General features: G+C 42.0%; 1 protein-coding gene and 1 pseudogene across 2 annotated transcripts in view; both read left to right on the top strand.

Moving 5' to 3' along the window:
- The window catches only part of PSMA6 (proteasome 20S subunit alpha 6), a 29,386-nt gene continuing 12,699 nt past the window's right edge, over nucleotides 1-16,687 (top strand). Inside the window, exon 1 of the mRNA XM_079767531.1 lies at nucleotides 1-171. Within this exon, the coding sequence (XP_079623657.1) occupies nucleotides 96-171 (76 nt within the window). The 5' untranslated portion in view covers nucleotides 1-95. The remainder of the gene's footprint in view (nucleotides 172-16,687) is intronic.
- Nucleotides 13,766-14,044, top strand: LOC307097534 (selenoprotein K-like; annotated as a pseudogene). The gene has a single exon. The product of its transcript is annotated as a selenoprotein K-like (transcript).

Here is a 16,687-nt window from a genome sequence, read left to right as displayed (position 1 = left end):
CCGGAAGCAGTCGCTGCGGCTTCCGGAGGGGCTTGTACGCCTGGTTTGGGAGCTACCGAGCCCAGAGGCCGTTCGGAAGTAGTGGCTGCTTCACCATGTCCCGTGGTTCCAGCGCCGGTTTTGACCGCCACATTACCATTTTCTCACCCGAGGGCCGGCTCTACCAAGTAGGTGAGTGAACCAGGTCCGCCTCTGACCCTCTCGCTTTGCTCTGTCATGGTGCGGCCTGGAGTTGAGTCCGGCGCTGAAGCATGGCCGGAGCTGGGACGGGAGAAGGGCCTAGCCTGGGTTGGCGTCCCGTGGTGGTCTCACCCAGACTGGAGGCAGGGAGCAGGGGCCCGAAGGCTGAAGGCCTCTTGCTGTTGAGGGCGAGCGGCCGCACTGCCTGGACACAATGAAGAGTTCAGGAAGGCAGGACCTAAATGTCTGACTCCTGACTTCCTGAGGCCTATTAACTTGTGACATTTTGGCGTAGGTGGACTCGATGTCTGTACTTGTCGAAAGGGTCATTAGTTCCTTGACCTCCCAGTGAAAACGTTTCCCCTCCGTTTTCCTTTGTTTGCAGCATGCACTTCCTTGTCCGGAGGTAGTTGTTTCCACACAGGCATTCAGGGCCTTCTGTGTGCCAGATACGGCTGGTCCTAAGGGATACAAAGATGTCACAGCCTCTCTTATATTGAAGCTCACAACTTAAAGGGAATGCCAGATAACGTAAACAAACGGAGAAAAAGAAAAAAATACCAAATTACTGGTATCTGCAGAGTTCAGGACATCTTTGGAAAACTGGTAGATAGAATGAGTGATTGTCAGTTGTAGAGCTGCTGGTGAAACAGCCCCTTTTAAGCCATATCTGTTTGACTACTGTAGTTTAAAAGCTGGTTCTGAATTGTAGATGAGGTCTGGTGAACTAGCTCTTTACTGAGGAGCAACTCTAGTGGGAATAAACACTATACTAGTTACCAGTTATTCAGTATTACAGTATATTTTCTTGGCTCTAAGTGGTGTCAAGAGTTTAGGGTATGATTCTAATTCGGATCCTTAATCTCTTGCCATAGAGAATTTAATATCAAGAGATCCTGATTTGCATGTGGCCCAGAATGGTTTTATTTTTGAGTGAGTTTAGCACCTCATGCCTTGGCAAGGACAGTAATACAATCTGTGTTTGGAAATCATAAGGATAGAGTTGGCCTATAGATGAGGTTCTCTTCACCTGTACATTTTAGAAATAAAGTTAATTTGGAATGAAACCAGTCCACTATATGGCTACATACTTAATATAATGGTAGCAAGAAAACAACATCATATTGGGTAATTCAGTAACCCTTTTAACTCATCCCCAATTGAAAAATATGATCAATATTTTGATCAATAATGACCAATATCTAGACAGAAATATGATCAATAATATCTAGTAGAATGATTTTAAACTCTGCCTTGTAAAATAACACACTCCCATTGCTATTCAGGGCACTAATTAGACATTGCTAGGAAAAGGAAAGTGAAAGAATAGTTAGTATGAGCAAGCAGTATTGTGGTGAAGAGTTCAGGCCCTGGAGCCATAACCTGGGTTCAGATACCTGCTCTGCTCTGTATTAGCCAACCAAATGATATAACTTTAGCCTAGTTTCTCTTTGCAAAATTGGGCTGATAATTCCTTGTGGTTGTTTTGAGGATTAAATAAGGTGATGTATGTAGAGTAATTGTACAGTATTAAGTGCTCAGTAAGGGTTATTAGATTCCTGTTTTTCTTTTTTGATGTATTAGATTAGTTGCTCTGTAGACCTGGAATATATCCCTTTTTATAGTCCATGCATGCTTAGTTCTCTAGTGAAATATATGTACATTATCTTAATATCATAAGTGCTGTTCATTAGTTTATAAACTTTAGAACCTGCCTAAGATAAAGTATATAAAAATTTTAGAATGCAAACTTTAACGTTGATAGTGGAAAAATAATATAACAAAAGTGGGAAAATGACAAGGGAAGGAAAGATTAATGGAAAAGTGAGTATGGCATGGCCCAGTGGTTGGGCATCGACCTATGAACCAGGAGCTCACTGTTCGATTCCTGGTCAGGGCATATGCCCAGGTTGCGGGCTCGATCCCCAGTGGGGGGTGTGTGCCTGAGGCAGCCAATTAGTGACTCTCTCTCATCATTGATGTTTCTATCTTTCTTCCTTTCCCTTCCTCTGTAAAATCAATTAAAAAAATAATTTTTAAAAAATGAGTATGCTTCTCATCTTTCATAGTTGGGACTCAAGAGATAAATGTAGTCTAAAGTTGATAAATCAAAAAATAGAAGTATAAATTTAAAGTTACAATGCTAACCATAATTATAAACAAACTGTTGACAGTTTGTTTATAATTATAAATAAACTGGTTTGCTTCCAGGGAGTAGGAAGAAAGATTTTTTAAAAATTGATTTTAGAGAGAGGAATGGGGCGGGGGGTGGGGAAAGGGGAGAGAAAGAAGAATATCGATGTGAGAAACATCAATTGGTTGCCTTCTGCACGTGCTTTGATGGGATTGAACCTGCCACCTTTTGGTGTACGGGATGACACTAACCATCTGAGCCACACTGGCCAGGGCAGTGAGAAAGATTCTTTTTTAATTGATTTCAGAGAGGAAGGGAGAGGGAGAGAGAGAGAGAAACATCAATGATGAGAGAGAATCATTGATCTGCTGCCTCCTACACACCCCGTACTGGGGATCGAGTCCGCAACCCAGGCATGTGCCCTGGACCAGAATCCAACCCTGGACCCTTCAGTCCACAGGCCAATGCACTATCCAGTGAGCCAAACCAGCTGGTGCAAGAAAGATTTTTGATTGTCATTTGTACCCTATGTAACTATTGAAACTTTTCTCTTGACATATGTATTGAAGGTATGTGCATGTGTGTAGAAAAACTATAGAGCTATGTACAGAGCACCTACCTTTGAAATCTAATTTTAGGAATTCCCCAAGTTATCAGTGGGGCAACTAAGGCCTAGGTGGAACAGATAAGCCTGGCTATTTTCAAAGCCCCCTTCTGCTTGCTGATCTTTTGCTGGATAGGTCTGGCAAGAGAGGAGAGGAGCAGTCACTTGAATTTGCCTGCCAGGTGGATGTGAGCACTGTCTGGATGCTTCTAAGAAATGAGCATATTGATAAAGGACAGGAAAGAAATGGATTGGTAGAGACAGACTAAAAGTGGACAGTTTTCTAATCTGTATTTGAAACCAGGATTCCTAGGTTCAAGTCCTTGCTCCACACCAACTTTGAGAACTTGCTTCATATGTAAAATAGAAATAATAATTCCACCTATCTTATGGGGCTGTAAGATTTAATGAGTTAATAGATGTAAAATACTTATAACAGTGTCTGTCACATAGTAAGTGCTCAATAATTGTTTCTGTGAAGGATGCTGTCAGGAAGAAATAAGTGACTGATAAAAATGGAATCAGGAGTTTACAAATAAATGGACTGAGAAGTACTAATTGTTTGTTTGCCTCCTTTGCTGTTAAAAAAAATACTCTTGTTTTAAAATAATGTTTCTCAACCCAGACTTCTTATGCCTTCCTTGAATCTGATTTGAAGTTTAATGTCGGTGTGTACACATGCATACATCTGTATGTATGCATACATAAACACATACCTATTATATGTATACATAAATACATACCTATTATAACTACATACAAAAAAGTAACGAGATCAAACACTGCTATGTTTTGAAGCTTCATATTCCCCTTTCCACCACTGCCAAGATTTTTAGTGACTCCATCTGCTTGTAGGTCACTGTTTGAAAGTGTAATACTTGGGGGCACTTGAAATGAAACACACTTCCCATTTAGGTTACAAGGTTAGAGAAAGAACAACTTCCAAAAACCTTAACAAAAAGTTTCTAGTCTTAAGGCATTGAAATTGAACATGAATATATCCTGCAGAGTACCAACCTACCTTCTTGCCTCAGAACAATTCTTCTTTTAATAACCAAATTTCATAGAATGTATGGATCTTTCAATTCATTTTTCACCAACCCGTGAAAAATGGGGGAGGGGGTGGTATTATTTGTTTCTCAAAACTCAGTCAACACTTTAAACAAAATTATGAGTGAGAAAAGTCTTGAGGTGCATTCCTATAATTGGCAGAACTTCAAAATCACCTGTAGATGCTGATGAGCATGCCTAAAGGGGATGTGTGTCTCCACTATTGGTAACATCATACTGTGAGCCTTGTCTGGAATTGTGTGCTTGCCCTGAACACTTTGTCACAATGTCTTTTATAATTAGTTCCTGTTTTCCCCCAGTATTACACAAACGAGTCCCAGAAATGTTGGGAAAGTGTTGGGGAAATTTGTAGGGAAGGAAACAAAGTAAGAGATTACTGTGGAAAAGAGTCTCTATACAAAACAATTATTTACTAACCATTTTGTTTGTGATCAAGGAAGCATTCTAATCTTATGGTTTGCTGTTAGGTCAATTTTGATCATTTTTTTACCTATAAAATGACTTTCATGTGGTTCAACCAAATATTTACATATAGGTACATACTTTACTATTATTTAAGTTACAATCTAAAAAATTGGGGACTCAACAGTTGAGTATAATCCGTTATAATTTATCCCATTTTAAAAATGGGAAATGGACTCAGCCGGTGTGGCTCAGTGGTTGAGCATTGGCCCATGAACCAGGAAGTCATGGTTCTATTCATGGTCAGGGCACATGTCCAGGTTGCTGGTTCAACCCCCTGTAGGGGGCATGTAGGAGGCAGCCATTGGATGTTTCTCTCTCTCTCTCTCCTCTCTAAAAATCAATAAAATATATTTTTAAAAATGGGAAATGGGCTATCAGTTATCATTTTCCTGCATAGTCTTGGGCATTCAACAACAGATTACTAAGATTACCGTAATAGTGTTTGCTAGCTTTGCAAGTTTTTGACATTTTATCCAAATAAAATAAAATCTTTAGTGATGTAAATAAAGTGTATAATTACTATTTCCAGCATTTGAATTCTGGCTTTAAAAAATAAATATGCCTTTTCAATGCTGCCCGTAAACCATTCTGTTTTTTTCTTAAATGGCCTTCCTTCTCACCACTGCTATGGGGGGGGGGGGTGGGGGTGGGCAGTATTATTTGTTTCCTTAGAAGATATTCTTTGGTTATTAAGTTATCTCTAGGTCCTTTACTTGTCAGTTTCTATTTTTCTGGAATTTATTACACAATATATATTTTTGGTAATCCTACATAATAAAAGGGTAATATGTAAATTACCATCACTCCGCTACGCCCACGATTGGGCCAGCGGGAGGCGCAGGGGGCGGGACTCGGGGTGGCCAATTGGGCCGGCAGGACGCTGAGCTCGCGTCGCCAGCAGTGGTGCGAGCTCAGCGTCTGCGCCATGGCTGTGCTGCGGCACAGAAGGGGCCTGTGGGGCAGCGAGCCCACGTCCTGCTGCGGACCATCAAAAGCGGGGAGCGAAAGCGGGGGAGCTGGCTGGCTGTCCGCTCCGGCACCAGGCCTTTCGCACCAGCAGACAGACAGCCAGCTCCCCCACGATCGAAAGCCAAAGCCGGGGAGCTGGCTGGCTGTCCGCTCTGGCACCAGCGGACAGACAGCCAGCTCCCCCGCGATCGAAAGCGGGGAGCTGTGTGTCCGCTCCGGCACCAGCGGACCCCCTGCCATCAAAAGCGGGGAGCAGGCTGCTAGCAGTGTCCACGGAGCGTGCTAGGCTTTGCAGGGCAGTGGATATGGCCTGGATGGCAGGTTAGGCCTAGGGGACTCTACACGTGCATGATTTAATCATGCACTGGGCCTCTAGTATTATTATAATGGGAATTCAAGTATACAAAATTTTATTGAAATTTATAACATGGTGAGTACTAAAATAACAGTACAAAGTAAGGCACTGAAGGAAGTGACACTTCCAGGGAGAGCCAGGAAAGGTTCCTCAGAGAAGGTGACTTGGTTTAGATGGAAATTAGATAAGGAACTTTTGGGGCAACAGTGCATAGGTCAGTGTGACTGGAGCATAGACAGTTGACAACTGGAAAAATAGATTGTAGCAAAATTTTAAAGAGATTTGGGTACCATGCTAGGGTTTGGACTTTGTCCCATGAGTTTTGGACATAGCTAGCAAAAGTCATTAAGAGTGACAGGATTACTAAGTCAGAATGCAGGAGGGTTGAGTGTAGAATTAGAATTACAGTAGAAAGGGGCTGATGGCAGGAAGACCAACTAGAAACTTGTTAACTAATCCATATAAACCTTAATGAGGTATTGAGAGAGAAAGGATAAAGAGGAGACTGAGTAGATATAAAAGTGGACACTTGAGAGAGAAGGGGTGAAGAATCAAGGATGGTACCCAGGTTTGTAGCTTGGAAAACTGAGTGGTTAATAATACCATTGACATAAGGACTATAAGAAAAGTAGCAGATTTTCAGAGAGAGGAGTTTATTGTGGTACATGCCTGTGGGTGAAGTAGGCATTGGCAAGTATGGGTTCAGAGGTAAAGATGACAATAGTGATAAGATAAAATCACCCAGGGATAGGGAGAAATGACAGAATCCTGGGAAATACCAATTTAAGGAGCTGACTGAAGAGGTGGAAGCAGTGAAAGGGACTGAGAAGGGAAGTTCAGAGAAGTAGGAATGATATTCTTTAAGAACTTCGAAATTCAGTTCCTCAGTTCATTAGCCACATTTCAGGTACTCAATAGCTACATGTAGCTAATGGCTGTTAGATTGGACAATGCAAATATAGAACATTGTCATCATCACAGAAGGTTATTTTGGTAGCACTAGTCTATATATAGAGGGAGGGAGGAAGAGGACTACTTTAATGAATCCTGGCAAATTCACAAGTGCATTCTCTATTGAGGAACATTTTTTTAAATATGTAAATTTTTTTTGTGGGACAAGATTTTATTCTGTGGTGGAGGGTTGCTTTATCTTTTGTGGCTTTTGTATTTTGTATATAAGCAGACCAGATAAATAATACACATGAGTGCAACATGCTAGGTGAGATATGACAAGGAGTGGTGGGAATTGGAAAACTGCAAAATACGTGCCAGCCCTAGATGATTTTGCTATGTGGGAATGAGGGGCGGTGTTAACAGATTTTTTTTTCTAAGAAAAACTAAATCCTAATTTTACTTTTATCTGACTTTTAGTTAATTTGAATCTTTCTAGAAAACCATGCATTCCAAGCCAACTTCAGTAAGTGGGATTGGGTCCATGGCCAGCTTTTGACTTAGTATCTTCTGGTTGGCAAATTTAATTATAAAGTTTCTTGGTTCCTATTTTCTTTGACTCTCCAGTCTGGATGTGGAAGGCAGAAATACACATTTTCAAATGCTAAACTTAGTGGTGAAATAGGAAATGCTATCGGAATCCAGAGAAAGTGTCCATGGGAAATGGCAGGGGCTTAAAGGGGAAGGGCAAGCTTTGGCTAGGTGGACATAAGAGCGAGAAGGCAATCCAGGCTGGACATAAAGAAACAAAGACATGAGTGTGGGAAGGATCAGGATCTATAAACATAAAGGGTAATGTAAGAGGAGAGTTTGTAAGTATTACAAACTAATAGCTCTCTGTGGCCATAGATGGAATGTTTTTTAGGCCAAAATTGTGTTCTGAACAATTGGGTAATAAAAGCAAGCAATAGACAATTAGGCAATATTAACCCTTTGCACTCGCTTGCTTTTTTCTCGATTCCTTTATTCTACTCGGGATTTAATTTTTTAAATATCCCAGATTTTACAAAGCGTGGCAGTAGAATAAAAAACTGGAGTTTCTTTTCATACAAACTTATTTATTTGGATTTTTTTATATTTCAAATTATTGATACATTCAAAGAGTAATTTTAATCTCGACATCCGAGTGCAAAAGGTTAAGGATAGTGACCTAGATATAAGAATCATCTGTATAGAAGTGATTGTTCCTTATCTCTATAATATCTATAGTGATAATCCCTCTTTTAGTTATGATACTGATGATTTGTGTTCTCACTACCTTGATTATTCTAGCTAGAGATTTATATTAGTTTCCTCTGGCTGTTGTAACAAATTACCACAAACTTGGTGGCTTAAACAACAAATTTATTTTCTCACAGTTCTGGAAACCAGAAGTCCAAAATTAGTATCACTGGATCAAAATTAAAGTGTCATGCAGGGCTGTGCTCTCTCGAGGCTTTTAGGGAGAAGGTATTCTTCACTTCTTCCACTTCTAGAGGCTGCCAGCATTCTTTGGCTTATAGCTTCATCACGTCAGTCTCATAGACCAGCATCATTGTCAAATCTTATTCTGCTCCCTCTTCACATCACCTTTTCGTTCTATGTGTGTAAAATCTCCCTCTGGTTCTCTTATACATATGATATGATTGCATTTAGGACCCACCAGGATAACCTTCCCCTCTCAAGGTCCTTGAGTTAATCACATCTGCAAAGATCCATTTTTTTTTTTTGAGCCATAAAAGGTAATATTCACAGGTTCTAGGGATTAGACATGGATATCACTTAGGGACCATTTTTTAGCATACCAAAGTATTTATAATTTTGTTGGTTTGTGTAGTTTATCCATTCTGGCAATTTCTACTTTTTATTGGAGTATTTTGTCCATTAACATTTAATGCAGTTGTTGACATGATTAAAGTTTACCATTTTATTATTTGATTCTTTTTCTGATGTTCTTTTTTGTCTATTTCTTTGATTTCTGATCTTTATTGTTTCTTTTTTTCTAATCTGGATTTATACCATTTTGCCCTTTTCTAGTTTCTTACCGTGGAAACTTAAGTCTTTGATTTTAAACCTTTCCTAATATAAACAATTAAGACTATTGTATTATTTTCTATGCTGCATAAAAATTACCACAAACTTTGCAGCTTATAAAAACACACACTTGTTATCTCACAGTTTCTTTAGATCAGGAGTAGTCCCGGCATGGTTTAGCTGGGCCCTCTGCTTAGGATTCTTACAAGGCTGCAATCATAGTGTTGTCCGAGCTCTGTTCTCATCTCAAGGCTCAACTGGAGAAGAATCTGCTTCCAAGCCTCACTGAGGTTGTTGGCAGAATTCATTTCCTTAGGGACTGGACCCCAGCTATTTGCTGGCTGTTCACAGGGGATTCCTTGCCATACACCTTACCGAGCCAATAAGAAGAATCTCTAAAGTGAGTCTGCTAGCAAAACAGATTCTCATCATGTAATCAGGAGTGAGACATCCCATTCTTTCATTATATTCAGTTTGTCAAAAGCAAGTTATATAGGTCCTGCCCATACACAAGGGGAGGGGATTACACAAAAATGTGAACACCAGGAGTCAAGGATTGAGGTGGGGAGGCCACCGTAGGGCCTGGCCCCCATAGCAATAAAATCCCTTAACACTGTTTTATCTGCATTCTGCAAATTAACATTCAATTCAGAATATTTTAAAATCTCCCTTCTGATTACTTCTTTGACCCATGGACTATTTAGAAATGTGTTTTTAAATTTTCAAATTACTTAGGGTTTTCAGTACTTTAAAATTTATCAAGACTTGTTTTATGGCCTAACATGAGCTGTATTGGTAAATGTACTGATATGTCAATTTTCCTTTCATGTATTTTAAAGTACTCTTATAAGGTACATATGCATTTATGATTGTTGTGTTTTATTAATTGACTAGAGGCCCAGTGCACAAAATTTGTGCACTGGTAGGGTCCCTAGTGGCTGCCAGCCGGGTACTCCCTCCTGTTCCCCGGCTGGCCCCGCCCCCTGGTCGAACTCCCGGTCGAGGGGACAATTTTCATATTACGCTTTTATTATATAGGATTCTTATACCATTTTTAAATGCTCCTCTTTATCTTGATAATACTCTGTCTTGAAGTCTACTTTGTCTGATATTAATACAGTCCCTCCAACTTACTGGTGCTTACTGTTTATATGGTATACTTTTTTTTATCCACTTACTAAAGTGTGTCTCTGGTAGACAGCATATATTTGGGGGTTTGTTTTGTTTTTGTTTATTTATTTACTCATTTTTAACTAGGGGCCTACTGCACGAATACGTGCACCTTGAAAGGAACTGTGGGCTGCGAGGCTGAGGTGGGCACAGGGGCGGGTCTCAGCCCATCCTCTATGCCCCTGCCCAGCCCCTCCCGCCACGGCCCCCCTGCAGCCCCGCTCTGGCAACTGCTGCTCACACCTACTGATGGTGCAGAGCAATTGGGGCCAGCACCAGCAATGAGTGTGAGCGGCGACTGCTGCCCTATCACCCCTCAGGACCAGGGGGACGTGGAGTATAGTAGCCCTCAGGGGCAATTGGGTTGGCAGCTGCTGCTCGCCCCTGCTGATGGCGCTGAGCGATCAGGACCGGCATTGGGCACTGGCAGAGGGTACGAGCAGCGGCTCCGGTGCTGGCAGTGGGTACAAGCAGGGCCGGTGCTGGCAGCAGGTGCGAACGCCGGGCAGGACCGCGGCACACAGGAGCAAAGAATTTTCAGTAACCACCAGAGGCTCGCCCTGATGATAGCGACTGGTGCCCCGCCTTGGACTGACACCCCTGCTCACCTGTTCCACCATCCTGCTGCAGCCAACACCCGCCATGTTCCACGCTCTGCCGCTTGTTGCCAATGCCTGCCATGTTCTGTGCACATCCCCTGGTAGTCAGCACATATCATAGCAACCAGTTGTTTGGTTGTTCTGCTGTTCGGTCTATTTGCATATTAGGGTTTTATATATATGTAGATTAGTTCTCTTGTTATTATTTTTATTCTTTATTGTTGAAAGTATTACATATGTCCCCTTTTTTCCCCTCCAGTCCGTCCCCAGCCCTCCTCCACCTAACCCCACCCCCACCCCAGGCCTTCAGCACCCTATTGTCTGTGTCCATGGGTTATGCATATATGCATACAAGGTTTTTGGTTGATTACCTCCCACCCACCCACCCTCCCCTGCCTTCCCTCTAAGATTCCACACTCTGTTCCATGCTTCCATGTCTCTGGATCCACTCTATTCATCAGTTTATTTTGTTACTTAGATTGCACATGTGAGTGCGATCATGTGATACTTGTCTTTCTCTGACTGACTTATTTCACTTATTATGATACTCTCCAGGTCCCTCCATGCTGTCTCAAAGGGTAAGAGAGTCTTTTTTACTGCTGCATAGTATTCCATGGTATAAATGTACCATAGCTTTTTTATCCTCTCGTCTACTGATGGGCACTTGGGCTGTTTCCAGATCTTAGTTATTGTAAATTGTGCTGCTATGAACATAGGGGTGCAAACATTCTTTCTGATTGGTGTTTCACGTTTCTTAGGATATATTTCTAGAAGTGGGATCACAGGGTCAAATGGCAGATCCATATTTAGTTTTTTGAGGAAACGCCATACTGTTTCCATAATGGTTGCACCAGTTTGCATTCCCACCAGTAGTGTCCTAGGGTTCCCTTTTCTCCACATCATCGCCAGCACTTGTCATTTGTTGATTTGTTGGTGGTAGCCATTCTGACAGGTGTGAGGTGATACCTCATTGTCATTTTAATTTGCATCTCTCTGATGTTCAGTGACTTAGAGCATTTTTTCATATGTCTCTTGGCCATCTGTGTGTCCTCTTTGGAGAAGTGTCTATTTAGGTCCTTTGCCCATTTTTTAATTGGATTGTTTATTTTCCTTTTGTTACATTGTACGAGTTCCTGGTATATTTTGGATATTAACTCTTTATCAGATACTAGAGTCCTGGTGCATGAAAATTCGTGCACTGCGAGGGATTGGGTACCTCAGCCTGGCCTGCCCCCTCTCACAGTCCAGGAGCCCTCAGGGGATGTCCTACTGACAGTTTAGTCCTAAGCTGCAGTATGGCCTCCCTCTGCGGGAGGCAACCGGACTGATCAGGAGAAGGCGCCGCTCCCATCACCCCGCCGCTACTGCTGCCTCTGGCCTCCCTCTGCAAGAGGCAGCTGGGTCGATCAGGGGAAAGTGCCGCCCCCATCACCCCGCTGCTGCCGCCACTGCTGGCCACTGTGGCTGCCCGCCCTCCTCGGCCCTCGCAGCCGCTGCAGCTTTGTCCAGAAGGACGTCCGGTCTATCTGGTCTAATTAGCATTTTACCCTTTTATTAGTGTAGATATCATTGCCAAATATGTTCTCCTAGTGGGCTCTTTTTGTTTTGTTGATGGTTTATTTTGCTTTGCAGAAGCTTTTTATTTCGATGTACTCCCATTTGTTTATTTTCTCCTTCGTTTTCTTTGCCTTAGGAGATGTATCAGTAAACATATTGCTATGAGAGATGTCTGAGATTTTGCTGCCTATGGTTTCTTCTAGGATTTTTGTGGTTTCATGACTTACATTTAAGTCTTTTATCCATTTTGAGTTTATTCTTGTGTATGGTGTAAGTTTCTCTTTATTTGCATATATCTGTCCAATTTTACCAACACCATTTATTGAAGAGACTGTCTTGATTCCATTGTGTGCTCTTGCCTCCTTTGTCAAATATTAATTGAGCGTAATGGCTTGGGTTGATTTCTGGGTTCTCTGTTCTGTTCTGTTGATCTATGTGCTTATTCTTGTGCCAGTACCAGGTTGTTTTTATTATGGTGGCTTTGTAGTATAACTTGAAATCTGACATTGTGATTCCTCCAACTTTGTTTTTCTTTCTCAAAATTGCTGCAGCCATTTGGGGTCTCTTTTGGTTCCATATAAATTTTTGGAGTATTTGTTCTAGCTCTGTGAAATATGCCATTGGTATTTTAATGGGGATTGCATTGAATCTGTAGATTGCCTTGGGTAGTATGGACATTTTAATAATGTTGATTCTACCAATCCAAGAATATGTTATATTCTTCCACTTGTTATATCTTCTTCTGTCTATTTTCCCAATATCCTGTAGTTTTCCCAGTACAGGTCTTTTGCCTCCTTGGTTAAGTTTATTCTAACTAAGTATCATAATTTTTTTTGTTACAATGGTAAGTGGGATTGTTTGTTTAGTTTCTCTTTCTGAGAATTCATTATTGGTGTGTAAAAAAGCCATCGATATTTGGGTGTTCATTTTGTATCTTGCTACAATGCTAAGTTCATTTATTCAATCTAGTAGTTTTTTTGGCTGAGTCTTTAGGGTTTTTTATGTACAATATCACGTCAACTGTGAATAATCAGAGTTTTCCCATTTGGATGCCTTTTATTTCTTCTTTTTGTCTGATTGGTGTGGCTAGGACTTTCAGTAATATGCTGAATAAGAGTGATGATCACACTTGGCCACTGTGAGTAATGTTGCAGAGAACATAGGGGTGTATGTATCTTTGTGAATAAATGTTTTTCAAGTTTTTCGGATAGATACCCAGAAGAGGGATTGCTGGGTCATTTGGTAACTATTAATTTTTTTAGGAACTGCCATGCTGTTTCCCATGGTGGCTGTATCAATTTACATTCCACCGGCAATGAATGAGTTCCTTAATAGTGAAGTTGAGCATCTTTTCATATATCTGTTGGCCATCTGTACGTCTTCTTGTGGAAAGTGTCTCTTCAGGTCCTCTGCCCATTTTTTAATTGGTTTGTTTGTTTGGTCTTTATATGTTTTGGATACTAACCCCTTGTCAGAGCTTCTGTTTGCAAATATCACCTTCTATTCATCTGGTTGCCTTTTTGTTTTATTGTCAGTTTCTTTTGCTATGCAGAAGCTTTTTAGTTTGATTAGTCCTATTCATTTATTTTTGTCTTTACTTCCATTACTTTTGGGGTCAAATTCATAAATCCTCTCTAAGACCATAAAATATTCTCTGAGAGGCTCAGTTACTCCAGAGGCGGGTAACAAGGAGCAAGATGTTTTACATCTTGAATTGACAAGTGTTTGACAGCCAAAGTTATTTTCCCCTGGAGATAATCGTTGATAACAGAATTCTTCTGGGGAATAGTTGAGTGTGTGGTTTTGTTTTATGAAACTACTTCAGCAAGATGTGAAAAAGAGAAGAGACTATGGAAACTCATCTGATTCCAGATATGATGATGGAAGTGGATCCCCAAGAAGCCCCCTCCCCTAGAAGAATGGGTCAAATCAATCATCTGCATGGTCCCAACCCTCCTCCAATGGCTGATGGATGAGGAGGATAAATGTCTGCTCTAAGAAGCAGACAACTGGACATGCACATTTCATGGCAGAAGGAACAAACCATCAGGCAGTAGAAGGATATTTTTATTGGATATAGTAGTCAGAACTGATGGTTTTTCCATCCCTTCACTCTCATCCGGTGTGTGTCTTTTGTTCTGAGGTGGGTCTCTTGTAGACAGCATATAGTTGGGTCTTGTGTTTGTATCCATTCAGCTACCCTATGCCTTTTGATTGGAGCATTTAATCCATTTACATTTAGGGTTATTATTGATAGGTACTTATTTATTGCCATTTTAATTTTGTATGCCTAGGTTTCTCTCTCTATTTCTTCTTCTCATTACATCAGTCCCTTAAGCATTTCTTGTAATGCTGACTTGGTGGTGTTGTACTCTTTTAGCCTTTTTTTGTGTATGTCTGGGAAGTTCTTTATTTGACCGTCTATTTTGAATGATAGCCTTGCTGGATAGTAATCTTGGTTTCAGATCCTTGCTTTCCATTACCTTGAGTACTTCATGCCATTCGCTTCTGGCCTGTAGAGTTTCAAGTGAGAACAGGTGTCAGCTTTATGGGAGCTCCTTTGTAGGTAATAGTTTGCTTTTCTCTTGCTGCCTTTAAGATTCTCTCTTTGTCTTTAATTTTTGGCATTTTAATTATGATGTGTCTGGGCGTGGGTCTGTTTGGGTTCTTCTTGCTTGGGGTTCTCTGTGCCTCCTGAACTTGTGTGATTTTTTCCTTTACCAGGTTAGGGAATTTTTCTGCCATTATTTCTTCAAACACGTTCTCTATCTCTTTCTCCCTTTCTGCCTCTTCTGGCACACCTGCTATTCCAATATTGCATGGAAATTTTTTTCTTTCCATACTTTAATGATGTTCCACTATCTTTAGTGAAGCCTGTGGAATTCAAATCATTGTATAATCTGTTCTTTTTTCTGTGTTTTCAAGTTCCCTATTTTTAGTTTTCAGGAATCCTATATAATCCTATATAATAAAGAGCTAATATGCAAATGGTTGTCACACCCTCACGCCGTAACGTAACGACTCAGACACTCAACACGAGAGAAAGGAATGGGGACCAGCCAGGCACAAATGAGCTCACGAGAGAGGAATGGGGACCAGCCAGGCTGCAGCCCAGGAGAAGGACAAGCTGCCCACCTTGCAGTCCTGGGCGCCAGCAGCTGCACCTGCGGCCCGGGAGAGGGACAAGCCACCGGCCCCACGGTCCTGGTCGCCAGCACCTGCGGCCCAGGCAAAGCCACCCGCCCACAGTCCCCTGCGATTGCAGCCGCCCCGGGTCCTGGGTGCCTGCAGCCAGCCAGAGGGAGGGAAGCCCAGGTCCCAGGTGCCTGCGACTGGCCGGAGGAGGGAATCCTGGGTCCCAGGTGTGGGGCGAGCAGGCCAGTAGGGGAGCAGTTAGGGGCAATCTGGCAGGCACACAGAGGTGGTTAGGGGCGAGCAGGCAGGCAGGTAAGTGGTTAAGAGCTAGCAGTCCCAGATTGCGAGAGGCAGTTGGACATCTCCCGAGGGGTCCTGGATTGGAGAGGATGCAGGCTGGGCTGAGGGATCCTCCTCCCCCTCGTGCACGGATTTTGTGTACTGGGCCTCTAGTTTGAATATTGGAGCCTACATGCGGTTTTCTTTATATTTATCCATTTAGAGTTTGCTGGATCTTCAATCTGAAACTTTATGTCTTTTGCCATAAATGAACCATTTTTAGCCATTATTTTTTCAGATTTTTTTTCCCACATAGGACTTGAATTACATGTACATTATACCTTTTTATTATACAGTATTGTAACAAGTACTTTAATGTACAGTGGCAACCACTATCTACCCACTTTTCCAAAATAGTTTCCTTCCAAGGAGAATTAAAATACAGTTTGGATCTCTAAATCTCACTCACTCTTTCCAGCTTAGATGCCTTTTATTTATTTTTGTCTGATCACTATGGCTAGGACTTCCAGTACTATCCTATCTAATAAAAGGGTAATATGCAAGTTTACCCCAACAGCAAAACGACTGGTTGCTATGACACGCACTGACCCCCAGGGGGCAGGTGCTCAACACAGGAGTTGCCCCCTGGTGGTCAGTGCGCACCCACAGCGGGAACTCTGCTCAGCCACAAGTCGGACTGACAACTGCAAGCGCAGCAGCGGTGGCCGGAGCCTCTCCCACCTTTGCAGTAGTGCTAAGGATGTCCTATTGCGGCTTAGGCCCGCTCCCCACGGGAAGCGGGCCTAAGCCATCAGTCGGACATCCCCCGGGCTGCCAAAGGGATGTCTTGACTGCCAGCTTAGGCCCGATCCCCTGGGAAGCAGGCCTAAGCCGGCAGGTGGACATCCCCCAAGGGGTCCTGGACTGCACTGGGCCTCTAGTGTTGAATAAGAGTGGTGAAAGCAGACATTCCTGTCTTGTTCCTGTTCTTAGGGGAAATGCTTTAAGTTTTTGCCCATTGAGTATGATGTTGGCTGTAGGTTTGTCATATATGGCCTTTATCATGTTGAGATATGCTCCCATCATGCCCATGCTTAGTCCTTAGTTTAGATGTAGGTTATATTCACAGCTCACTTACCTTGGTTCATGGTGAATTAGGCTCGGTCCTAGAAAGAAGTAAAAACCTATTCAATGTGTTTTATTCT

Source organism: Cnephaeus nilssonii (genome assembly GCF_951640355.1).
Source record: "Cnephaeus nilssonii genome assembly, chromosome: 4".
Lineage (NCBI taxonomy): Eukaryota > Metazoa > Chordata > Mammalia > Chiroptera > Vespertilionidae > Cnephaeus > Cnephaeus nilssonii.
This window is presented reverse-complemented; position numbering and strand designations above follow the sequence as displayed.